General features: G+C 39.4%; 1 protein-coding gene across 1 annotated transcript; it reads right to left on the reverse strand.

The window, feature by feature from the left end:
• Positions 1-27,919, reverse strand: LOC111875308 (coiled-coil domain-containing protein 50). The gene is made up of 10 exons (XM_023871445.2): positions 27,607-27,919; positions 18,575-18,637; positions 12,215-12,353; positions 10,479-10,593; positions 7,818-7,981; positions 6,808-6,946; positions 3,435-3,554; positions 2,595-2,839; positions 1,307-1,509; positions 1-409 (listed from the first exon to the last, which is right to left on the reverse strand). Exons 1-10 carry the CDS (start codon positions 27,689-27,691, stop codon positions 288-290), a joined length of 1,395 nt encoding a protein of 464 aa, XP_023727213.1. The 5' UTR covers positions 27,692-27,919; the 3' UTR covers positions 1-287.
• Positions 27,920-27,952: the final 33 nt, after the last annotated feature.

A 27,952-nucleotide genomic window follows, 5' to 3' on the forward strand; every position in this document is an offset into this window, starting at 1 on the left:
TTAAGCCCTTGTGACTTCGACTTGATTCTTAAGATGAAGGAACCACTTCGTGGCATTCGCTTCAGAACTGTTCCAGATATTCTTCAGGCAGCAGACCGCTCCATTCCACATTGTTGGCAATGGGTTGTATACCATGCTAGTGACTACACTGAAGGACAGTAAAACTTCAAAATATGCATCTATTTTGTATCACTTGTAAATAAATAGTTGCCACTATTAAAGTTCCAACCCTCGTACTATCTTTGCACCACTAATTTTGATACATGACCCTTCTGTTTCTGAGCTGGTCACTGCTGTTTGCAGCTATCTTTACTGCGCCCTTTCTTGCTTTTCTTCTCAAGAGATGCTGACCTCCGCTGACCTTGTATTGGCATATATGGTGGCACAGGGCTATCATCATCATCAAATTCTGAAACATAATGTGCATCCAATATCAGGATCTACAAGAACAGAAGAAATGTTCAGTCTTTCTCTGGGATACTGCTGCTTTCCTTGCACAATACAAAGCTAATAAAACTTCAACCCTTTCCATGCCATGAACCAATTAAATTTTCCCCAGTTACTTCTGTTAAAAAGTTAAACAGCCAAAGATATCAGCTTGGTGGTCAATTAGTACAGCATTTCTGTCAACAGTTAGCACAGAGGAAAAGGACAGGCTTTTGCTTGATGTATTTCTGTTGCTGTCTGGAAGTTGTTTCAATGCTTCAGTACTTCACTTACCAACAACCACAACAAAACTGCAGATGCCAACATATAATATGGCATGACACACCATAACCATCAAACTGTACTATGGCCTACATGAAAGAATTTTAACACAATATTGGTTTTAACCTTGTGTAATAAATTTATGATCTTACTTAACCACATTTGTTATATGTAAATAATAAGACTGCTGCTATCACCGTGAAGGCCTACAGGGTTGTGAGACATTGAGGGTCCCACACTATCTAGACGACCGGCTCAAAGATGGTGGTAAGGTTGTCAGCCTTATGCGCTGGCCGTGCTTTACTCCCCAGGAAAATTATTTAATTAATTCATGGTACTCATTTCTGTTAGAGGCTGAGTAAACCTCAGGGCCTAATGCGGCTGGAAGGATTAGGCCGACTGAAAAAAATCCAATGACCTCATCAGGACTTGAACCCGTGACCTTCCGGCTTGTAGCATAGCCCCATCATTCAACTAAAATAACCTGACATATTGCATGTAAAATGGATAAATGAGAAGAATCAGAACATGTAGCAACATTAGGAGCTCACACACACACACACACACACATATGCATGCATTTCATCCTGACACTTACCTGGAGGGGGCAGCGAGACAGCAGGGCTGGAGATGTTGCTAGGGGGTGTTTCTACTACTGAGGTGTTGTACGTGCTGGTATGGGTAATGGTAGCTCTGCGAGGATAAGTGGGGTCTATGGCCATGGCAATGTTGGGCAATGCAGAATGAGAAGGGCCAGGCTCAGGGGATGGTAACACTTCTATTGCTTCTGGGTCTGGAAACCTGCAAAGAATTAAATGTTTTCATAATGACCTTCTTCAACACTGTTATGCTAATATATATGCATATCACTGAATTGGGCTATATTTCAATAAATGTCATTTGTTCAGTACAGTACATGGCATCTGTCAGCAACCTAAATACTTCTAGCTAGTCCAGGTTTTATGTGGAAACTACACATGATAATTCTGAGCTGAACCTTCATGTGGTCAGGCTGTAACATAAACCACCTTTTGTATTTCATTCCTCCTATTACATTTTATACATACTGTTATCTATGTAAGGTATGTTAAGAAGGAGGTGACAGGGAGATAAGGTAACAACAGAATATACTGGTGTGGTTCTGATTTATTACAGTCAACTGTTGTAATGTTTGTTAATGTATGTTAAGGAGGAAGTGACAGAGAGATAAAGGAACAGCATAATACACGGCCGTGGTTCTAACTGATTACAGTCAACTGCTGTAACCAAGAAACTTGACTGCAACTGGTCCTTCAAGAAAACATTTACATTCAGACTAGGGTCAGGATTGATAACAAACACTATTACCAGCAGACTATCCAACTTAACAAGAAGAAGTGCCCATTCTTAACCCAGGATATGCTACCTTTCCTTGTCAATATCACAACTAAAACTTGAATGAGAGAAGAACACTGAAACTCAGAAATTAAAATTTCAGTCATGCAATTAATAAAACAGAAAAGATTGGAAATGAAGACTCAAACTAGGACTGAAAACTCTGCCACAATGCTTGCATGTCACCTTAACAGCCTTGGCTACTGTACATTTTGGTGAGAGTATGGAACAAATTTTGTAATATTTTTGTATGTTCCCCATTGGGTCTGAAGAAGCAAACAAAGTGATACAACAAATTTTGTTTTTTCATCATACAACTCATACTTATACCAGAAAAATCAGAAGTTTTCTTCCTAGCTTTTCTTTTCTTAAATAAGGAGTACTAAAATAAATGATTGTTTATTGTAACATTGTATGTATGTATGTATGTATGTACCCCTTCTGACAAGAAGAAAGGAGGAGTGGATACAAATACAGAACAAATTGATTACAGAAGATCTTCAACCACACACCTCTGTTTGCCTCTACTTGCTGCAGCTCTGCTGGTTCCTGAGGTCAGGTCAAGATCAGTTGGGCGGATGGCAGTAAAATGAGCAGCATTTGGTCCATCTTGTGCAACCCATTCAGTACCTGATGGAAGATGGCCATGGGCAGATGGTGAAGCTACAAAACCCTCATCTTCTGATAGCAGTTGCTGCTTCTTCAAGAGCGCTTTCTGCTTGGCTCGCTCCCTTGCTCGCTTTGCTTTAGCCCGCTCCTATGGATCATATCATGCAAAACACATACAACCTGATTTGCTGCTTGTCTTGCTGTATTTCCTCAGTGAATTAAACCATTATGAACATGGTACATAAGATATGGAACTTTCAGAGACTTAATGCAACAAATCTTCTCAAGCAATCAGCCATGCCAGTATGCAACAAACTGCCACATCAAAGGCAATCACTGTTTAATCACCAGGGGCTGATGTGATGGGCAATGTATCTGTTGGTTGTACGCACACACAGACTTCTTGTCTGTGAGTGAGCCAATACAAGACTAATGAATGAAACAAACTGTTTAACAGTGGCTGCAGTCAGGCAGGCACGCATCCTACCTAGGTGACAGTCAGAGCTGGTTAACCAGTAATGGTCCATGTGGGATTTGTGGTGGATGAAACGGTACTGGGACAAGTTTTCCTCCAAGCACTTCAGTTTTCCCATCAATCATCACACTCATCTATATCATGGGCTAACACAATAGGCCCACTTGAGGCCACAGTACCAAAGGACTCAGTCTCACACCACTCCCAAAACTAGAATAATGCTTGTTTTGATTTCTAAAATATCCTCACACACAGCAAATGAACTGACCCGCTCCTGCAGCATTCGTGCTAATTCCTTGTCCTGAGCTTCGATGGCCATCAGTCTGTCCTGATCCAACATGTCCAACTGTTGGGACCCTTCCTGTTCCTGCAGGAGACGAGCGAACTCCTATGGGAAAGCAACACCAACTTGTGTTACCTACTCCAGTAAACAAATACACTAAACATTGGACACTGTCCATTTCCTGAGGAATATTTAATATGTATGAGTCATTACTCAGCTGAAGAACAGAAAAATGGTCATCAGCTGGATGTGAGCTCTAGATGTCCCATCCCCTCCAATGTGATAGGACACAGCAGAATTGTATCATAATTAAATTATAACAACTATTCCTGGGCCACCTGGTGGTCCAGTGGTTAGCGTATTAGCCTAGTACTGAGAAGGTGGCAGGTTCAATCAAACTGTCATAACCCACATTATAATCAAAATAAAAATCTGTCACTATGAAGACAGCAGAATGACTTATAAATGGGCCCACAATTCACTTCTGAAACACCATGTATACATATCAGACAAAGAACAGACAATGTCCAATGGCCAGTATCATATTTGTACAATGAACCAACCTGTCACATACCTTTCGAAAATTATGTACACTTCAACATTACACAATACACACACTAATCAGATGAAAGTTGCAGTGAACATGACACAGTCGACGAGTGTCACTCTAGTCACGAGACTGAACGACGTGGACTAGGGCAACACCCGCTCACTGGGACAGTCCAGTATCACTCAAATGATATTCTTTTAAACAATAAATCTTCTACTGTACAACTGAAAAATAAAAAAACTGAAGAATCATCAATCAAGTACACTAGTCATTAAAATGTAGTGAACATTTATCAAGCTTTTCACATACACCAGAAGTAGTATGAGCAAAATCTTTATAAAGCATGAGGGAGCAGACACAGCCCCAAGAATTCATAACCTTGACACTAGCTGGAGGAGCTTTAAGCTTCAGTGGGACAGGGCCCAAAGTTTGTCTTGAAACAGTGGTACCCTCGTCAGGCACCATATCCTGATCATCGAACCAATACCCAGTCACCTCACTGAGCTAACCAAGCATTCACAGAACAGATCACATCACAAGACAAACAAATACACCTGACCAACATTAAACTACCTCTATGCTCACCCATTGCAGAAACAAACCTATTATGGTAAGGATGAGCTTCAAGTTGAGATAAAATAGAAGATAAAGTTATTAACCCTTAGAACATAATGTTCATGTAAATCCTACATACATAAAGTAACACAATTTCAGGTTACCACAGAAATAAAATGTCAAGCATTAATATGCTGCATGAATTTAAATTACACAGGTGACAAATAAGTGAGCAGTCTTTGGCTACATTGCATCATTGTGTCTATTCTGTTGAGCACTGATATTTTGATGTGGGTATATGAAGTGCAGTACATTATATATGGGACAGTTTATGATTATTTATAACATGTACAACTAGAAAGGAATACAGGAGTAAGCAGGGAAAATTATCTGTCCAAAAGCCCATATAACACATGATAAGACATCTCAAATTTTCAATTTGTGTTACATGAACAGTATTTACAAATTCAGATCCTGCATCACAGAATACAAATTATGTTCCCACTAAAAAAAACACTCAGTTAATGTTGTTTATGGAAATAATCAGTATATTCTGAGAATCAAACAAAAATTTAATAAGAATTACCACATCTTTTATAAGTTCAACTCACAGACATATGGTAAATGTGACACACGGTACTTGTATTCTCAAAGTACCCAGAATACAAGTCGGAACAAACACCGCTGTGAAAACATCAAATCTCGTGTCTGTAAACTACTGACAGTAATGTTTACTTGTTTTAAGATGTAACACAAAGAACCAACCACAGTGGTTGGCCAGAATAAGCTTTGAAACATGATTAATGTTCATATTGCTGACTCGTATTTGCAATCAATGTGGAACTGCTTCCACGTCATTTTTGTCCTTGAATGCAGTACAAATCTTATATACCCGTGTTTTCAGATGCATCATTCCCAAACTTTACACAATTTTCCATGAATATCAGCCAATTCTGAGCTCTCTTTCCACAACACTTTGATTACACATCTCTGCTCCACCATGTTACTTAACTTCTATAAATGCCATCTTCCAGTATGACTAAGCATGTGTGCACAAATATGGTTATGCACAAAGGAGGGTCGCATGCAATGGCTGCAAAAATAACAGTGACCCACATTACTGTATACATGAAGCAAAGAAAATTCGGGGTCAAATCTGCACTACCTACATGTATTGTTTGCAGACAATATAAATGTACTTGTTACTGATAAAGATATAGATGCAGCTCAACAGAAAATAAATAAGATCATGAAACAGCCTGAAGCATGGTTTCAGGTAACTAACTTTTTAACAAATATTAAAAAAACAGTTGCTATGTCATTCAATCTTAGTAAAAGTAGGTTTGTAGTTAGACCGTAGATACTCTATAATAACTTGGAAATTGCTTACTCACCAGAACTGAGATTTTTAGGTACAGATATTATAGAAAACCTTAAATGGAATAACCACATCCAGTCATTATGTTCAAAACTTAGTAAAACATCCTATATAACTATATCGCCAAGAAGAATTTTGAGTCCAAAAATGTTAAGAAGCATTTATTTTGGAAAGTTTCAATTGTTATTGAGATATGGAATAATATTTTGGGGGGGTGAAGGTGATAGTATAAAGGTATTTAAAATGCAGAAGAGGGTGCTGCAAATAATTAGTGGACTTCATAAACAAGAGTCATGCAGGCAAATTTTTAAAGATTATGGCATCCTCACGGTCACTTCTTTGTATATCTTAGAGGTGTTGTTACATAAAAAAGCACAAAGCAGATTTGATCCAAAATATAAATATTCATAGTTATAATACAAGAATAAACAAGGATTTTCATTTTCAATTTTGCAGAACTACATTATTAAAAAAAGTGTAGTAAATATGGGGATAGAATTGTATAGTAAGGTGCCAAACAAAATAAAAAAACTCAGTGGGTTTTTCAGCTTTTAAAAAAGACTTAAAATCCTTTTTATGGAAACATTCTTGTTATACGATAAATGAATTTGTTAGTTTTAATAAAAAAGCAGATGGTGCGAGTACTTATGTTTGGATGTCATGGCCATTCACGAGCTATATACAGTAGTTTGTGTATTTTTTTAAATGTTGTATTTATATATTGCTTACGATTGTAACAAATGTTGGTAATATGCTTGTAACTTTGTAGATTTGTTTTGTTAACTTGTATTGCTGAATGACTTGTCCAAGTGTTACTATGTAGCAAAAAGGATAAAAATAAAATACAATACAATATATAAACAGTTTCCACTCACAGCATCTTGTTCCTCCTGTATTCTCCTTGCTTCCTCCTCACTTAGTGCTGGAGGTGAGGGGGGGCTGCCAGCAAATGGCTCTTCAGGAGACTGGCAGATACTATTGGTCTGGACAGCAGCATCTGTCAATGTGCACAGCCTACAGCACCAATAAGACTGTGTTGCAGGAAGCACAGATATACATGACCCACAAAATTAAATTCAGGAACGGCAGTTAGTTTTCAATACCAGACACCCATTTAGAATAAAGTTTTAGCAATAAATGGAGTAAAACAGTGGTATCTAAAAAGATGAGCATTTCTCTCATTAATATTTGCTAACTAACTGATGAATACAAATATTCTCATGGTCATGAATATTAACATTACAGATTTCAGGGATGTGATGCAGCATAGTTTGGTACAAAGTGCAACATTATGGTATCAAACAAGGTTTTACATCCCACAAGATCATATTCCTACTGGATACTCTCATGAATATTCCCCAGTATGTTACATGTAATTAGTGTTTTGGCTGAAGATGATTTAAGCTTGAGCTGTCAAGGCTCTTGCTGAAACAGTAAGATGAATGCCTGACAAAATTTCTATTTAATGTTTCCTGCTGGACACTTCATTGGGAACTAAACTGAAGATATCTGACAACTAGATATTTGGGCTGGGGCACATAAAGAATTACGGGAAACCTGAACTCAAGAATCACTGAAGCTTTCCTTTTCCATTTCTAACCTCACTCCTAGCAGGTACACTGCATGAATTCTGCAGAAGAAACATGGATACACACTACTTAAGAAAGTACACAACTCCTGCCATCTGTTGTCTCTATATATAAACTATCAGAAGATAAGTCAAAAACGGAATACAACCGTAACACTGAGGAATTCGTAACATCATGGTGGAAGACTGCTGAGAATGGACATGTGCATGAAAATTATGTGGGAAGCCTTCTAGAGTAGATACAAGAGTTTTATGTGCAGATTCTAGTTCGTTTACACACTAGCAGACCCTACATACCTGAACTGTTGAGAGAGTGCCTCTGGGCTGTACTGGGACGGAGATGGCAGACCAACATTATTCATGTCTCGATCATACTGAGGGTGATCAATGCTGCTTTCAGCTGAGGCTTGCATTTCAAGGCGTTCCCTCTCCCGCCTCTCAGTACGCAGTCGTTCACGTTCCTGTTGAATATGGTCATTTTTACTTGATGTTACCTCACTGTTTTGATGCTCTGAAGCCTTAAGTTCACCTACATAATACTAACACATCTCACTTCCTTAACAAAGATCATACTTAATTAAGCACCATGCCACAAAGATATATAGGGGAATGGAAAGAGCTACACCCATTCTTAACCTTAGCGGCGGATGTAGGTGAATGGTCAGCTACATGCCGCAGCCATTTTACCCCCGGAGAGAGAATCCCCAGGACCCACTGGATATGGTGCGAATTGGGCTCCAAGGCCAGTATGGACATGGTAGTGAAGGGAAGGAGCCCAGTCCCCCTCACCAGGAACTGTCCAGCCTACATCTAGTCACAGATGGAGCTACACTAAGTCCATAGAGCATATCACATAAAGCTGGTCCTCATCACTGGACAGACACAGTCTGTGCACCATGCTGCTTACATCTGTAATTTCATATGAAACACATACTTGTGCAACTGGCACAGCCAGAGAGCACGTGAAAAGGATAAAATATCTACAGGAAGACAACAAAGAGATGTGGGTGTGACAATGCAAAGAACAGGAACTGAGTACACAGATGAAAGTTATGGGAAGAGAGAAAAGGCAGACACAGGCTTGCAGATTACCTGCACAGTACTTTATGATAAAGATAAAGGCACAAAAGGAATGGAGGTATATTTTCATGTATCCCTAACCTTGGCACCTGATGCATCCTGTTAGCTTCACACTCTAGACACTCACTTCTGAGCTCTACTGTACAGGAAGCTAGATGGGCCTCAGAGCTAATGTGGATATGTTTTTGAAGAAAAAATATCTGCTCCTGTTGAGAACGGAACCCTAATACCAACCTACAGCTGGACAATTTACTGGACTATCTCAGTTCATACATGATGCTTTAACGTGAACATACACAGTTAAACCTATGACCACATACCACATCAAGGACATGAATAGAGGACATCAAGGTAGAATACCACACTCTCTACACCTTAACATAAGCTGGGTAAAAAGGTAAGGTAAATTCATGCACCAGTACTTCAAAGTCAGATAGTTTATGGACAGATGAATGAGCGGATCCCAGATCCATTCTGAATAGTCATAGAAACGAATTACTGAAACCTATGCCAATAACAGAAACTTGTTCATTTACTTCACAGCCAACTTAACACACTAACTAGTTTATTCCAGCCAGCAGAGTCCTTCTTGAGAAGCTAACAGTTCCTTAGCTACTCAAGAAATTCCCAGCCTGTTATAGAGCCTGAATTTTCATATTATTCCATGCCCTCGAATCCTGTATTTTAAGATTAATTTCAAGATCCATTTTAATATTTTCACCCCATTTATGGCTATGCCTTATAAGTGATCTCTTTCTATGAGATTCCAGACTAAAGTTTTGTATTTCTCACCTTTCACCTTACTTGCAACTTGTCTAATCCATCTCGTTATCTTAATTTTTACCTAGTGACACACCTGTTTAAGAGCGAAACTCTTTAGTAACAAAAAAATAAAAATAAAAAACATGTACATTTAAATGGCATTCCTCCCACTATGGTTTACATATAAGGAGCACAAGCAAATGCAGTTTGTCATGCCTTCATACAGACACTGAGCAGCCCAATATACAGCAAACAGCTAAATTTTTACCTCCCCTTCTTCCACTCCAACATCCAAGGAAGAGCTCGGCTACAGTAGAACAAGTGAAGGGAGAGAAACAGTATCATTTAGTGTAACACATGGCATGACATAACTCCTGCAAAGAATCTATACCCTTTCCATTGGAGTCACAGTACTATATGAAAGGGCTCCTAGTGGAGCAATGTAACATGGGACATCACAACAAAACAAACATAGCATATCAATCAGTGACTTCTAACACAAATCTGTTTAGAGGACAACGTATTCCAACCACAGCCAATCATATTATGTTACAGGGCCTCACTGCAGAAGCTGGTAATTATTCAGTTTGCTAAGAATTTACTCTATATGGAGTCACAGCCCCTACGATGGCAATACTAAATTCACCATACAGGCGTATACTAAGACATCTACTTCACAACTTCTCTATGATGTCTATGTCTCCCACTCAGTCTCCTACCTTGAGGTTTTCCAACACAAATATTTATGATGATGATAATGATGATCTGTTCTTTGTTCTCGCAGCTACAAGTGGAACTTTTGATTATATTACACAAGTCCAGTTCAATAATTATCAACTACAATATCTCTTTAACATTTCTTCACGGATGTAATCTAATGTTTCATGCGACTTGCCAATTTGGCCAAAACTTTCCAATTTTAATAAGATCAACCTTGCACTGTCCATCTTTTCTCAACATGGACCAATCTAAATTATGGTCTTTGGGCTGAAACAGCCATAACTCAGGACTACAATCTAAATCTTCACTGCCGCTGAAAAGCTAAAATCTCTTATGGACCAATATGTATAATTTCATGTCCAAGGCAAGTTTATTTTAAGGGTGCATCGTACTCACTTGCAGCTTGCGAGCAATCTCCTGGTCCCCCTCCTCCAGAGCTTGCCGTTTTTCAAGCTCTTCACGCTCTATCTTCTCTGCCAGCTGCTTTGCTACCTGGGCATCAATCTCCTCCCTGGATGAGAAAACATGGCATTACACTACCATAAGAAATACTTCAAATACAAAACTGACACACCAATACAACCAGGTATTTTGTTATATCTTCATCATTACCTAACATAAAGTTCAGGGAAGAGATAATCACCTACTCTCCTATAATATGAGCTGGTTGGGTTAGAAAACGCCACCAACAATTCTTTCTTGCTGTGGGAACTTGTTTACTGAGCCACTGCCTAGTAATGAGAGGGGGATAAACAGACGACACGCAGACTATCCTTTCATATAACACAGTTTGCACAGAAAACAAGTCCAACAATTCTTCTATTGTTATGAGTATTTGCCGCTGTGGGAGTTTGTTTACCAGGCTATTACCTAGCAGAGATGGGGGGGACACACACAGAGACACATAGACTGATGGGAGGGCTTTATAAGTATGCTGTTGAGATGGGCTCAAGTACCACAGTACACATACCAAGTTTCATTAAGACTGGTTCAGATGGCAAGGTGATCGAATTAGGCTACTTTTCTTTTTTCAAAATAAGAAAAGTATGCTATAAAGATAAGGCAAAGCAAACTGGCATCATCATAAAGGAGACCAAATTTTTTAGAGGAAGAAAGAAGTGAGGATGTTTCACACTCATACAAAACAACAGACAAAATCACAGTTCACTTTAATCTTCATGTCTGTACCTTGACATTCAGTTTCTTAGAGTACGAATTATAATTAATGAAACTTTAACAGCTCTCTAGTGACCCTGTTGGACATTTTACCGTTCCTTTTGTTCCTGGTAAAAAAAAACGGTGGAATGGCCCTACTTTGCACAACAAAGAAACTGGTTACTGATCAAGGAAGTCTCTGGCCAATTCATAACACACCATTTCATATACTGATCCCTGTTAGATAAAATTAAATATCAAAACTCTTTCTCTGTAAAACAGTGCACAAAATCAAGATATTTCCAAAATAAGCAAGATAAGAATTCTGTCTTCTGGGATATAACACCTTGTAGTCCAACAGATGGCCAACAGCAATTCAAATGAACATAATGTCCCCATCTTCAGGTAGAAAGCAATTAATATGGTGGCTCCAGATTCCTCTGAAGTATCAATATCTACTAGACCATATGGTGACGCATTCCAGAAGACAGATTTCTAAACTCCCATCTGCATATCAGTCGTATGATCAGGGTTCAATATCATCAAGTAGGGGTTAATGTTAATACCATTTCCTCTTCCAAACAGCAACATATTCTTGCCATCCCCACATAAAATGGACTTATTCTGCAGATAATACAAAAAAGAGAGTCAGTGTTTAGCTATGTAACCTGTTGTGAATGTGAACCATACTGAGAAATTTTAAACAAATTTATTACAAACTGTAGTCACAAGTGTAATTCCCCTGTCACCTGAGAACATGGGATTTTAAATTATTAATACTGAAACAATTCTAAGCTTCACCAGTTGAAATGAGTGTGTGCTGCTGAACAGAGCCATGTTTAGTCATCTGTACTGGTCGCACGCAAGACTACAACAGTGCTATGCTTGGCCAGCTGGACCTCATGCGCCACTCATTTTAAGTGCAATGGATGGCCAACAAAGCTCAAATTAAGGAATAACAAATAAAAACTACTCACTGTTGATGGACCATCTGATGATACATGGTCTGCAAAGCAGCAGCCTCCTCCTCTTCACGACGCTGTTCATCCAGGGCACAGGGGAAGTCCTGACGCACAAGGGCATTCCGAGACTTGTTGCCTGTATAGTGGTGCTTGACTATAACCAAAATTACATGTTACACCATGCAGCATAAGTATCTATGGGCTACAAATATAAAGGAATGAAACCCCAAACCAAGGGACTTCATCAAGATTTGCAGGTATGGTAAATACTACAAGAAAATTTGGACTGTGATCCTACGTTGTGATATTGTATAATTTTATTGGTCAATACCAATGTTTTGGATGATTCTGCTGCCTCCATCTTCAGGCCTGAAATGGCGCCTAAAGACGGGTGTAGCAACTTCTTCCAAAACTTTAGCATCAACCTACAAGAAAAAGTGATATCAAAATCCAGAGGGTCAAAATGTGAATAATCACCAGTGTGAAGCAGCACATCTTGTTACTGCAAGAAAAGTTGGTGGTCTGATGCAAAAAAAAAAAAAAAGAGGGAAACAGGACTGCAATGGGACTGATGAAATGAATAAACAGCTCATGGGGAGATCAAGTGAAGGAAGACATACAGAGCATGAAAGACTGGACACATCTCAAAAGTAGCACTTGTGGGACAATGGAAATAGAGGAGGGTTAATGACAAGATCATCCACTCTGGTGGAAACGATGATAATGTATAAATATTATACAAACACCTTCGGTCTATATTGATTTACTATGACAGCATTTAACAGCAATGGCATAGTTCAGACAAAACTGCAAATATACAATTTTGTCATTGAAATTAACCACTGATGGTACTGACCAATTGGGCTCTGTCTTGTCAAATCCATCTGCTGAAGCTGTAACCCAATTCTTTCAACTGTCACTGTGAGAGCACGCAGCTCAACACAGATTGTGTCCTCCAACTGGCGAGCGATGATAGGACCTGGCGAGCAATACCCAACCTTGCCACAAAAATGTACTGGCCCATGCATCACTCTGTCAGTTTCACTGGTCTGTTCAATAGATCCCAGAGGGGAATAATCCAACAGGATGTTAGGTTGTTGACTGCAATCATCAGCTGATGCTACAATGTGACGTCTTGGGTCAACACTCATATGACCCACTGATGGCAAGGAAAGTGGTGAATGGGTAGCTCCAACAGCAGCTGTCAGAGCACCATGAGGCAAATTATTTTCCTGAATTTTCGCCACACTGCCAGCATTCTGCACATATTGACATGTGCTGCACTGTGATGAAGTCTCTTTAATATTAAAAAAATCACTGTTAGAAGTCACTCCAGGACTGTCCGAGAAACCTGGCGACATGGAACCAAAACCAGAGCACGGTCCAGCTCCATTTTCATCTTCCTCTGTACTACTAAACTGAGCCCAACTTCTCTCGGGGAACAAAAGCATATCCCTTCTCTGCAATTTACTGTCACTAATGACTGGAATGTCTTCATGTAAAAATGAACCTGATGAGCGTTTGTGAACTTTTGCTGGCATAACAGACTTCCATGTGGAAGAAGAGTTCATGCTGGGAAACCGACTGGCCTGTACATAATTTCTTTCATGTGTCCATTCACATCGTTTTGCTGGTGCCTGCAGAACAGTTTGTTTGAGTGTGTGGATCTGATTTGTGATGGCAATGTGAAGTCTTCGAAGTTCAGAATGAACTCTGCGCAACTCTAAATTGATTTCTAAAGTATCCTGTGCTGGCAGATTTCGTGATTTGTCCTCACCAATTGTCCACATGCTCCTATTTCTATATATTCATATGTTATACTAAACACAGGTCACTATGATTTCTTAGTGTTACGAGGTTATGACACATGGACCAATGGGTTAGGGATGACAAGTTATCCATCTCTCTCAACATCACAACATCTGCAACTATCCATATCCCTCGTATCAGTTTAAATCTGTGGGTCCAGTGGCTGGAAAGACCAATAAGAGTGTTTCAACTGAAAAAAGTAAACCACTGTCCTAAACTCAGTTTCAAAATTGATATTTTGATTCCTCAATCCCCATTCTGTAATCAATTTACTATAACTGGAGGATGATGAAAAAAACATGTTTACAGTCAGAATGCAAGTCTTGAACTGTTGCTCACAACCAACACCAATAACATGGATGATCTACCCAACACAGTCAGACCGTGTAGTTATTCAAATAGTTACTGCACAACTATAAATCTAATTCTTGAAACATCAAACCTGCACCTCGACAGACATATAACTGTCACACAAGCTACCTTCACATTACAATACAAAATGCAGACTGAATACATTGTACTCAATGCACCACAACCTCATGTGGGTTCCTGCATCACCTTCATGCAAGACTGGCATAGCCTTTTCTTACAGGAGTTGCCAAACATATGGTTCCATGCAAGATCTGAATATTAAGAGTCTGGTGTTCTAGAATTTGATGCCATGAAGTTTCATATATAGGCACTAATTTGGAGGGAACCAAATTCTTTCAACACCAGCATAGAAAACTACACAGGGTGACAACCCAGAACACTAAAATTGCTACTGCTAACTTCATAAACACTATATTGTGTTTTTCCCCCCTTTAATCCTTCGTATAGCACTGTTTCTATTTTTCAAGGGTCAATGGATGAAAGTGTCAAATCTCTTCTTTCTTCCAACATCTTTCACTTTCAATTTCTTTAAGTTCTTTCCGCTCTTCTTAAGGTCTTTCAATACCTGGATAATCCACCTTCTGCTTGATCATCCCATACACATACGTACTTCCTTTAGAATTTAATTCTAAAATCCTTCACAGTATCCTTTTATGTAGTTCTCAACCTTACTGACCAGGCACTGATATGAATCGCTGACTGCTGAATCTATCTGTGCCACTCTAGCATGCAACTGGAGCTGGATGTAAGCTGATCCTAGCCCAGACCAGACCAAAGTGCACACACCACAGTCAGTTTAGCATACCTCTCCACAAATGGAACAGCAGCATTAAAACTGCATCATTTCCGTCATCTACAAAACTGCCTTCTACTTAACAGCCAAGATTAATGAGGGAGTTTATCACTGCAGGTAGGTTCCCATTCAAACTTTTATTCATCACATAATATTTTTTTTTGGGGGGGGGGAGATCAAATCAAGGAAGATGAGATGGACTTGGCATGTAGCACATATGAGAGTTCAAAAGTGCATATGAAATTTTAGTTGGAGAGATGTGAATGGAAGACAACTTAGAACACCTAGGAGTAGATGGAAGGATAATACTGAAATAGATTCTAAAAAGACATAGCATTAGGAAGTGAAATGGATTATTCTGGCTTGGGACAGGGGCGGTCTCTTGTGAACACAATAATGAACCTTCAAGTCCCATGAAAGGCATATGATTTCTTGATTATCTGAGTGACTATTGCCTTCTCAAGTAGCACATGCTCCATGCAATGAGCGAGTCCGTTAGCTGAATTCCAAATATTTGGACACTCTGAAATCTTCTCAAAGCCTCTGCACCAACTATGATGACCTATTCACACTGTGGTCTGCTGGGTTATTATGACTGTGTGGTCCAGTAGATGGGTACCATTTCAGGACATGTTACCTTTACCTTCATATGGAACCACTTTTATCCATGTCATCTGGTTATGGAACCATGTACTCTCATAGGTGAGCTCTATTCCAGTGAACATACCGCCTCCATCTGTGAAACGTGAGTACTCACCAAACACAGTACTACAGCACCACAACTCAAAAGACCACAACATGAATTATCAATCTATATTCTTCCTAGACAAGGTGCAGGTAACTTCCAGAGAACAGGAAGTGGCTTATGTTGCCAAGAGTGTACATCCCTGTTTTGCATTTCAATGGACCCACATTGCTGTAATACAACACCCAGTGCAACCTTGTGGCCTCACACATGAGATGGTGAGAAGGGAGGGGGGACCAGCATGGAGAATAGGTAACACAGTACAGTGCCAGCAGCAAGAAACAGTGTAAATCACTGCTGAGAGGCGAACTGCTAATGCAGGGCTCAACTCCATGGATTTAACTGGCAAAAGGCCTCGTATTCAAATCTCGGGCCAGAGACAGGTCACTGTGAGATAATTTGTAGTTCTCTTCAGTCCCTCCAAGCAAATGCAAGTATAGTTCCTCAAATCAGGCTATAGCCATTTCCTTCCACATCCATTCCAATTCATTATTCACTAATGGTCTTATCATACATTATATAATGTGTGCCACTGAGACCACTGTTAAATTCATCAGAGAGGTAAGATACAGTCGTCCCTGTTCTTAACTAATTAATCATCGTGCCATGAAGACATATCGGAAAGGGGATGAATAGATCCGTGTTTTCTTGACCTCGGCACTAGCTGGAGGTGAGTGGTCAGCCTCATGCCCTCGCCGCTCTACCCCTGGCAGAGTCCCTGATACCCATTGTATAGGAGGAGGTGTGGACCCCAGAGCCGGTGTGGACGACATGGAGAAGTGAAAATTCTTGACCCTACCGCAACTCAGAACTCTCACCTCTTGCTCGTCCAACCAGTAGCTGGTCACTATACCGACTACACTATCCTGGCTCTTTAATTCACCATAAACAGAAATAAATAAAATACTATGGAAATTAAGTGACTAATTACAATGCTACAAGCCCGAAGGTCACGGGCTCGATTCTTGATGAGGTCACTGAGTTTTCAATTGGCCCGATGGTTCCAGCTGCGCCACGTCCCTGGGGTCAAATCAGTCTCTTAACAGAAACGAGTACCAGGAATCTTGCTGCAGGTAAAGGGCGGCTGGTGCGTAAGGCTGAGAACTTCGCTGCCATCTATAAGCTGACTGTCTAGAATATGTGGGAGCCGCAATGCATCACAACCCTATGGGCCTTCACGGCCTGTTACAGGGATACCTTTACTTACTTACTTACTTACTCATTGAGCTGAGCCCTTCTGGAGAAGCCGCCAATTCTGCAGCTACTCAAGAATTTCCCAGCATTTTATGGAACCTGAAGGTTCATTACTGTGTTCACAAGAGCCCTCCATTGGTCCCTATCATGAGCCAGATCAATCCAATCAATACCATCCCATCCTATCTCTCTAAGATCCATTTTAATATTGTCCACCCACCTACGCCATGGTCTTCCAAGTGGTCTCTTTCCTTCTGGCTTTCCCACCAATATCCTATATGCATTCCTCATATCCCCCATTCGTGCTACATGCCCTGCCCATCTCATCCTCCTTGACTTGATAATTCTAATTATACTTGGAGAAGAGTACAAGTTATGAAGCTCCTCATTATGCAGTTTTCTCCAACATCCTGTCACTTCATCTCTCTTCCGTCCAAATATTCTCCTCAACACCCTCAGTCTATGTTCTTCCCTTAATGTCACAGACCAAGTTTCACACCATACAGTACCACAGGCAAGATTATAGTTTTATACGATATATTCTAATTTTTATGTTTTTGGACAGCAGACGAGAAGACAAAAGGTTCTGGAGTGAATGGTAGCAAGCATTACCCAAGTTCAATCTCCTCTTAATTTCCTCCTGAACCAGGTTTCTATCTGTTATCGTTGTTTCCAAATATCTGAATTGCGCCACATCTTCAAAACATCTCTTTCCTATCTTTATATCATGATTTTGCCCCGCATTTTGGTGATGAGACAGCAACATATACTTAGTTTTCTCTGTGTTTACTTCTAGACCAACCTCTTTACTTGCGTCAATTAAAGTCTGTGTGTTTTTCTTTATGGTATCTACATTATCAACCAGTAGATTCACATCATCGGCATAGGACAACAGCTGATGTGTCCCATTTAATTTCAGTCCCATCTGGTTTCCCTGGACCTTCGTAATGCCATATTCTAAAGCAAATTTAAAAAGGAGTGGCAAGCAATAAAGCATCTCCTTGTTTTAGACCATTCTGGATAGGAAATTTATCAGACAAATGTTTACCTACATGGATTTTACCATACGTTTCATTTAAACACATTTTAATCAACCTAACTAGCTTCATGGGTATCCCAAACTCTATCAGAATATTGTACAATACTTCCCTTCTAACTGAATCATAGGCTTTCTTTAAGTCTATGAATAGCTGATGTACTGCCTCATCGTACTCACATTTTTTTGCCAATATCTGACAAATGCAAAAGATCTGATCTGTAGTTGATCTGTTACATCGAAACGCACACTGATGATCCCCAAAAATTTCATTTATGTATGAAGAATATTGGATAAAATTTTGTATGACGTTGATAGCAATGATATCCCTCAATAATTACTAGTCAGTTTTATCACCCTTTACTTTTTTAATTAATTACAAATAATAATAAATTAAAAGCTTCACTTTGTTATTATGTCACTTACTTTCCTCAGTCTGCAGTCTGTAGGCCAGTGCTCCATCCTCTTTGACTAGCCACTCACGACACACTGAAAATAAAACACTGTATCAGAACCCATTTGGCTGTGGATAAAAGAATTAATATGGATAATATAAACATGCATAAAATAACTAGCAAAAGACGCCGACTTGTTGTCTATGTTTCATTTAAAACAAACTGCAAAGGTACGATAATAGTGATTATGTTTTACGATCAACTGATGGGTATATATTTCCCTTCAACAAAATCTTATTATTTACTACGATGGCATCACAATGTTCACTTGAGACCTTCAGGGTTTCCATGAAATAAAATTGTGACTAACATGGCTCACTTATAGATATGCATTAAGTGTTTCCCAAGTCACAAAAAAGCAGTGAAAAGAGGCTGGATTTACTCTCTAAAGAAACAGGCTATGGTCACCCAGCAAAGAGACCACAAATGAAGAAAACTGGAGGAAAATATACTGTCATGTGATAGAGTGTGACTATATAGGAGTTTAGGATTGGTGACTTGATTTACTGGACACTCTGATACAGCATGTGACTACACTTTACAGATCACTGTTACAAACACACTAGTGCTCACAGTCTAGTCTTCACTGTTGTTGCTTGGTAATGGCTTCCAACGGCAGACGTTACCCTTCCTCTGGACTTCTGAACTGTCCCCAGCCTCAGCTACCAGCTTCTAACAGCAACAGCTCACAACGACTGAACCACATTGGTCCTCTACTTATACTAAAACTACTAACTTGTCCTGCTTATAACATCTCGGCATGGGCTGCACAGAAAATACCGTATTTACACATGTATAGGCCGCATGCGTGTATAGGCCGCAGCACAATTTTCAGACAGAAATTACAGAAAAAATAATTTTCTTCGAATATTATTTCAGGAGTAGAAATTATTCCGAAATTTGGTAACGTTTAATTTTTTTAAATGAAGTGTGATTTCGAATATTTCGAATATAAGCCGCACCCCAGTTTTCCTCTTGAATTTTTGGCAAAAAATGTGTGGCCTATACATGCGTAAATACGGTATTGCATTTAAACATTTTAATATTATCTGCCCATCTACAGCTAGGTCTTCCAAAGTCTCTTTCATTGAGCTTTTCTGATTTTTATTTTTATTTATATAGATTTCTTGTTTCTCCAATGTGTGTTATAAGCCCCACCCATCTCACTGCCCATGTGCCCTAACAATATTGGATGAAGAGTATAAATTATGAACCTCATAATGTAATTTTCTCCATCTTGTTACTTCCCTTCAGATCGAAATATTCTCCTCAGCACCTTGTTCTCAAACATGATAAACCAATGCAAGATTTGAGATCCGCACAATTTTTAATTGGTATTACAGTCTTCTGAAATGCGACACCATTTAGTCTGGAAGATAGATTCCTCTGAAACTTTGGTATTAAAGTCCAGTGTGAAACTCATTTCTGAGGGAGGAAGAGGATGAGGGGCACATTTGTACCCTAAGAGAAAAACATGGACTCACGGTGCTTAAGAAAAAAGTGTCAAGGAAAAATGGGTTACATAATAAAACGCTTCATAACTTGTGCTCTTCACTGAACAAAACAAAGACGAAATCACTGAAAATCATATAAACAAGGCATGTAGCATGCATGAGAGAAAAATGTGAGCTTTTAGTAAGGAAATCTGAAATAAAGAGAAAATTTGGGAACCATGCTACTATAAGTTTGAGGATATATTAAATTGGATGTTAAATAATAGGGCATGAAGGTGTAAACTGGATCCATGTGGCTCCAGATATTATCCAGTGGAAGATGGGTACATTCTTGACTAGCTCAGATGGAACAGCCCTTTTTGAGAAGCTAACAGTCACTTAAGTAGTCAAGAAATTCCTTATCTTCTATTAACAGTGAAGGTTCATTACTGTCTTCATAAGAGCCTGCCACTGGTCCCTATCCGGGACATATGTACATGTCCCATCCTTTATGTGACAACAGGAATCCATGTGAAATAAAAACATGTTAGTATTATATAAAATATAAAGGACTGACACTAGGACCCACAATAATATCTGACCTTCTTGCAAAGGCACTGCTTTAGCTGATTTTAACCTCTGGCACTAGATGTTGGTCAGTGGTCATCTTCACACCCCAGCCACTTAACTCGTGGGGAATAATCCCCAATATGCTCCATATAGAAGGGTAGGCAGGCTCCAGCGATGGATGCAAAGGTGAAGAGAAATTCCCCTCTTTCATAATCAAACTACAATTCTCTGGTTATCTAATCTGTAACCCAGTCACTATGCAGACTGACCAACTGCAAAGCTACTTACTGGAGTGAACTTTAAAATAACAGCAAATGGAAGACATAACATTTTAAATAATGTATTATGTTATAACAAAAATAAAGAACACATTATCAGCTGTCCTCTCTACATGGAGCTACAGGAAAGAGGACAAGACCTTCCCTGCCTGAGGCACTGGACAGGTGACCAAGCCAAGTAACAGTATCCTTCAAATGAGAACAAAGGAAGAATTTCAGTGTGACATAAGACATACAAGTATTCAGAGGTGAACAAATGTTGGCTCAGTTGTCTGGCCAGATAATAATTATATTTGCCAGACATTTCTTTACAAAAAAAAAAACCCGCTACTACCGACACCACTGTTATTGCTCCCTGTCAGCAAATTTACTATCACAAAGGATACAGGTCNAGGATACAATTCGCGTGGAATGAGTAAAGCTATAGAAAACTGCAGGCAGGTACTGAAGAAGTGCCTCAAGGATGGCCCATCAGCTGTCTTCTTTTATAAGACACAGAAGAGATAACAGACCTATCCTAACTTCATGGATCTCTCAATACAGAAAGCACAGCTTTCCCAATGTATGTGAAGGAGTGCACTTGTCACACTGTAAAAATGTTGAATCACATGTATGGAATGTGCTGATGTCATTCAGAACTTGTACTGTGGCATCTGTCAACTGTAAACTGCTGTCATGTGAATCACTAGATCTGAGTGTAGATTGCTTGTGCTTCATTGCACAAAAAGCAAACGCCCTTCTTAGCAGCTAGTCATCCTACATCGACCCCAAAACCATCACTCTAGTACCAGAATCCAAATGCTCAAAAAAACCAGTTACAAAGCCACTACTGCATATAATCCTGACATAGTTCAATCCTCTTCCTGCTCTAAAAACCTTAATGTTATCCTGCCATCTTCCTGGTTCTCCAACTGGCCATTTTCCAGGAAGTTTCCTCCCCAAAACTTTGTACGTATTTCTTGTTTCACTCTTCTATTAGTAACAAACCCTTCTCAACTGGAAAGGTTTTGTAATGCCAAATAATATATGACTGAAGAATGACTTGCAAAGAATGTAGCACCTTCGTATGGTAACACACCAAATTTTCTAGGACCTGAAGGAACAAAAATCCTTGGCCAGAGCAGACAGTTTTCAGGACAAGATCTGAACCTCAGACCTCCTGAATATGAAGCAGGAATGCTTACAACTCCACAACATTCAACTGGATGCGTCCAATATTTAGATTACACATCCAGACTATCACACCTTCCTATAGTTCACATTTCAAACATTAACAAACAAAAAACAACTCCATGATTTTAGTCTGCAAGCGAACTATACCGACCGAGAGCAGCTTGTCAGTGAAGTTAGTGCCAACTTCAGTGGATAGAGAATTCTGAGTGGTCAGTGCAATGAATCTCCACAGCTATTAATTTCGGTTTTCCAGACTGGAGCTGCTATTTCCTTGAAACAGATCCTCGGTTACCTTCATGAGGCTGAGTGGACCCCGTTCCAGACTCACTACTTCTCAGAAAATCTGGTGGCGCCGGGAATCGAACTCAGGACCTCTGACCACTAGACCACAGAGGAGGTCCACATTAACAGATAACCTGTATAAAATCACAGAGCTCCTATGCCCAATTTATTGTGTCTTCTCAGATATATTTCTTTGAGGACTGTTTTCAAAAATTTCAAATTTATTAAGATTTCAGTCTTCTTGGTTGTGATGCCATGTAATTTGATAGGTAGCAGCATTATGACTAATTTTGCTGCATCCACGTTCAGCATTAACCGGGATGATCTAGTATGGACGTCCAGATTCCACGCCTTTTATACCCCTTTATTGGTGTAGTGGTTAGACTATCGTTAAGTGACCTACTATTCACCACAGAATAAATAAATATATACACCTATACTAAACAAAAGACTATGGAAATGTAAACCAGATGCCAAACATCGCAGTCAAGTGGGTAGCTCTCCTACTTCATATTAATAAGTTCCCAAACACAAATCTAGACCCAGAGACCAGGTAACCTGCCTAACGTTTCTCATTTGCCTAAGTTATTCCATAAAAATGTTTGGATAGTACCTCAAATTATGTCACAATCACTTCCTTCCATAAATTTTCCATTCATTATTCATAAATCAATCATCCTCCACACTACACAACAATTAACTACTAACAGCACTGTTAAATAAAACCATAAGTGAACAACCAAGATCCTGTATGAGGAATTAATTATCATGCAACCCGGTTAAACACTTGGGGAACCAGCCAATCCATGCCACAGGAAGAGGGGGCAGCTGGATGCAGACAAAGACCAGCCAAAGGAGAGTACGAGGGGAATAAAATCATTTGTTTGGGTACCACGCATGACCTACACCTGGAAAAAAGGCATGTGATTATGTTCCCTGTTTCAAAAGTCAAAATAATGAAACCCCAGCAGAATATTCCCACTTGGCCGCAACTCATGTGAAACAATTTCTCATACAAAGGCAGATATACACAAGTTTAACAGAAACTTTCAGCAGAACTATTTTTATCACCATGACATAACCCAGGTGGCTAGTTACTGGCTTCTGATTGCAGAGGTCTAGGTTCAGTCCCATGATAGTCTGTGTGAAATTTATGGTGGACAAGGTAGCACTGGCCCACGCACTTCTCCAAGCACTTCAGTTTCCTCTTACCAATTACATTCCACCAATCCTCTCTGCCATCTGTCATCAGTTGTTAGAACAGACACACATGAGGCCACAGTCTCACCCCACTTCTATAACTTCTATCACCACAAAATTTTAATGGAGTAAGGATTGTTGGATCTTTGATTATTTAACAACAACGTATCAAATGCAGAAGATATTTAACAGTTGCAATTGGAGGAAGATTATATGTGAACTGGGAAAATAAGGGTGAAGCAGAATTTGTTTGCCCTTTCAAGGCTGTAATTCAAGTAACTATAGAAAAATTCAGTTCCTACATCACAGAAAACACACAAAGATCAACATGTTAAAGTTGTACAGGGAAACAATCACTGTTTATTCTGAGAATCACAAAAAAAAAAAACACATTATATGGGCTGAATGCCAAATTCTTTTGATGTTCAAGTATGTGATACATATACGTAGTTGCCAGTATAATTTTAAATTGGTTCAGGAAATGATGGTTCTTTACCATGTCCAGAAAAGCACCCCAGAGGATCATACAGCCAAAACACCATAAAAATGTAAACTTCAATGAAAATTAGCAGGAAAAGAGAGAAAATACAGTATTACCACTTTAGGCAACAATGCAAATCTGAAAACAAATGGGAAAATTGAAGTTCTACCCAACATAACTACTGTTGCAAAGCTACAAGTGTCCTTTTTTAACTTTGTTGGTTGGCTCATAGCTCTGGACTTCACAGCGAGCAGTGTGCATGCAAATTTTACTGATGAATCAACATGTCTGATGGCCGATAATATTCAGAATGAAGAAGTTACAATTCACAGATCACAGAAGGTGTTGAAAATGCCATCCTCTCTACAGGTAAGTATCTTTTTGCCATTAACTGTTAAAAAACACAGGTACAACATTCCACCTTGCACTTTCAGCGCACCAGACACCAACTTCACTGGATGGCTTCAGCAATTGTATTGCTGCTCTTGCACTAGACTTCGACACTCCAGCCTCAAGAGTTAAGACTTTTCGGTCATTTTCTAGGTATATGTTCAAGCCTGGCCCCTGTGTCATGTAACTTCTCAGTAAGCACTCAGAGCTTATGCTTTTGTTTCTTGCCTATGAAGAGTCCCGTTGTTCTAAGTTTATTCACCAAATTACGAACTGTCTGTCTGCTGGAAATTATTTCATCATGAAATTCTCGCTGACACTTTCCAGCAGATCTGTATTTCACATAGGTGTCATACAGAAATATGTGTTTCTCTAAAGTATACCGCACCATGACGTACCACACTGCTCACTAACTGTAACTAAGAAGAAACGGCTATTGGAGTTCATAACTGCTGCCCACTGCTGACAAATCATAAACAAACTCACATGCAAAATGCCATGAAGCAGTCTACAAGTTAATTTCGTTTCTTCATTCCCGATGTTATTGGCTGATTCATCAGCAAAATTTATATCGGCCTCATGGCAGGCCGCTGTGAAGCGCAGAGCAGTGAACTCACCAGGCGAGTAACAATCCTCCCTGTATAAGACTAAGCCTAGTATTTTGCTCAACACTGATGCAACTAATCACTTGACAGATCTTATATAAATTTACTGTTATCAATACTGGGAAATAATACACATCACTAGTAGATGGCCAGCCCCTTTAATAACAGCATGGATTATTTAGCAACAAACTACACATAATGTATGATCTCCATGGTCATTGTGTACTCAGTGAACGAACACACAATAGATTCATTCATTTCCTTTTATTTTCCATATATTCATACAGGCAAAAATCCTAGGATAATTTGCTTCAGGCTGGTGCACGTGAATAAAGCAACCTTCAGTCTAGACAACCACACGTTATAAACATGGGATAAAACAATGATGTCTCATTATTATCCAACAAAAGCAGTTTTTGGCAAGGCATCATTTACATTTTGATGCACAATACATTTACAAATACCAACATTCATCCCACCCCCATAATAAGAAAACATGTCTGCAGTTGTGTTAGATTCTGTACCTCTTGTGAGATTCGATTTTTACTGTGGTGACTACTAAAACTACTGTCTTCTGGACCATGATGCTGTGAAGTCTGGTTCAAAGGTACTAATGTTTTGGAGGAACCAGCTACCTCTCTCTTCTTCTTATAAGAGTGTCTCTTGAAGATGGAGACAGCCAGTTCCTCCAAAAGTCGCTATCTTCCTACTAGACTACAAGGCATTTCATTCCACACAACACTATCTTCTGCACCACTTTTCTATGACAGTGGAGGTCATAATTTATGTTCACACTGCATTTTTAATTAACATCTGCAAAGTGAACAGTGATATGGAAGGGGAACAGAAAAGAATCCCAGGAATTTGAGGCAGCACAAATGCTTTGTTAAGCAGGACTGAGTTTCTTTTTTATATTGTGTGTAAAAAAAAGTAAGTAAAGCTATCCCTGTAACAGGCTGTGAAGGCCCATAGGCTTGTGAGATGTTGAGGGCCTCACATTATCTAGACAATTGGCTCAAAGACAGCAATAAGGTTGTCAGCCTTACACGCCGGCCACGCTTTACTCACCAGGAAAATTATTTCATTAATTCCTGGTACTCAGTTCTGTTAGAGGCTGAGTCGACCCCAGGGCCATAGTGCGGCTGGAAGGATTAGGTCAATTGAAAAAAAATCCAATGACCTCATCGGGACTTGAATCCGCGACCTTCCGGCTTGTAGCATAGTGCCTTAACCAACTACGCTACAGCATGCCTCCCTTATATTGCATGTACATTTCTTAATTAACTGTGTGCATCAGAATGCTACAATATAATATCCTAAAAAATATGTTTCCTGGTATTCCCAAGCTTCGTTTTAGCCCAGGTTGAAACACACCACGAACTGTGGCTTTTGACAAGTCTGCCAGTATATGTACCAGGAATAAAAGGGCGCTGAGCTTAAATCTCTGTTTTGGATTCAGAGAAAATGTGATTCTTGTCCTGCAAAGCAGCATGACCACCATGCTGATATCACTAACAAAAGAAATTTAAATGAAATAAGTCTGATGGCCTCCAGTACAGAGTTGGAATTCAAACAAAATTCAAAATAAATTCATTAAAAAAAATCACACGCACAGAGTAACTCCAGCTTTTGAAAATAATGGACCTTCATTTAATAATACTGCATAAACTGCTATAAGCCTGGACATCCTGAAGCTGTTATTAACTCATTATATAACACACTGCCAGCATCTCTTTTTTACTGGTTGGTATTTTATATATATGGCTCTTGCATTTACTAAATTTTGTTTCACTTAATGAAAATGTTTTGAAAATAAATAACTTTGATTCAAATTTACCAATAACTGCCTAGGAGGGCACCGGAAAATATTCAAGATTTCCAGTTAGATGTGCCCATGTCAACCAACCCTACTGTGAAGACCTCTCTTCAACTATGAACTCAACAGCAACAGGAACAAAACCTAAACTAATCCATAATGTTCAAGCAGGTGCAAGCGTATAGACAAGGTTTAAAATGAGCTTAACTAAAAACTGAATGGGCAGACGCATGCGCAGGCTGGACGGTTGTCCAGTCGCGCGAAGACAGTGTGCTACGTCAAATCCGTAACAGACCAATAATGGTCGTATGAATTACGTAATTCACTTATGAAAGTTATTATAAAACTGATTGCCAAACATAAAACCGGTCTAAATGTTGGAACAAATCTGTGAGACTGCCACATCAATTCAAATACTACTAAAGTCTGCGTCACGGAAAAAAAAAATACGGCCGAACGTATAAAATGTATCGAATATAAAATCGGTGTATGCATAATAACATATTGTAACATGATAAAAGCAAGCAGCCATGTAAGTAAGCCGTCATACTTCCAATTCTGTCCATGCATAATGCATGAGTCCCTCACCAACAACGTAAAGACAATTTGACCTCACTTGACCCAATTTATTTCGTCTTCTCTTTGTGATGTCAACTCCACTCCCCCATTTCTCACTTCACAACAGGCATTACGAACGACACATAAGACACTGCATGAAATATGGGTAAATACCTTACTTTAATTACAGATAACGCTGCAAAAATATGCAACCAACCTTCATTTACACGGCCTGGTCTGGGCAACGTGTCGGTACTAGTCTTGGCAGCTTCATCTCCCATTCCCCGTATTTCACACTGCATTTTAACTTCTCATTTATACTGGAAACCATTACAAACTATCCAAAATACACGAGCAACGTTTAGTTCTCCTACAACGTCTATTCAGTACATGCTCTTTGTTTCCAAATACCTCGAAATCAACACACCGTAACGACTTCCGCACCTCTTCGTTCCCCTTTCACCCAGACTACCAAACACATCGTTTATCCACACGACATCGACCGAAATGCCAACTATAAACCATCATTCGCAAATTCCAAGATGGTGATATGATCATGTGAC

Source organism: Cryptotermes secundus, unplaced genomic scaffold (genome assembly GCF_002891405.2).
Source record: "Cryptotermes secundus unplaced genomic scaffold, Csec_1.0 scaffold1548, whole genome shotgun sequence".
In the NCBI taxonomy this organism is placed as follows: Eukaryota; Metazoa; Arthropoda; class Insecta; order Blattodea; family Kalotermitidae; genus Cryptotermes; species Cryptotermes secundus.

Bases quoted from the DNA above. Each gene is read 5' to 3' on its own strand.
- LOC111875308 (XM_023871445.2), bottom strand. From the start codon at position 27,691: ATGCAGTGTGAAATACGGGGAATGGGAGATGAAGCTGCCAAGACTAGT. The intron at 7,982-10,478 runs GTGAGTACGATG...CATATTCAACAG, and splicing joins AGATTGCTCGCAAGCTGCAA to GAACGTGAACGACTGCGTAC. The intron at 6,947-7,817 runs GTATGTAGGGTC...TTGGTGCTGTAG, and splicing joins GCACTCTCTCAACAGTTCAG to GCTGTGCACATTGACAGATG.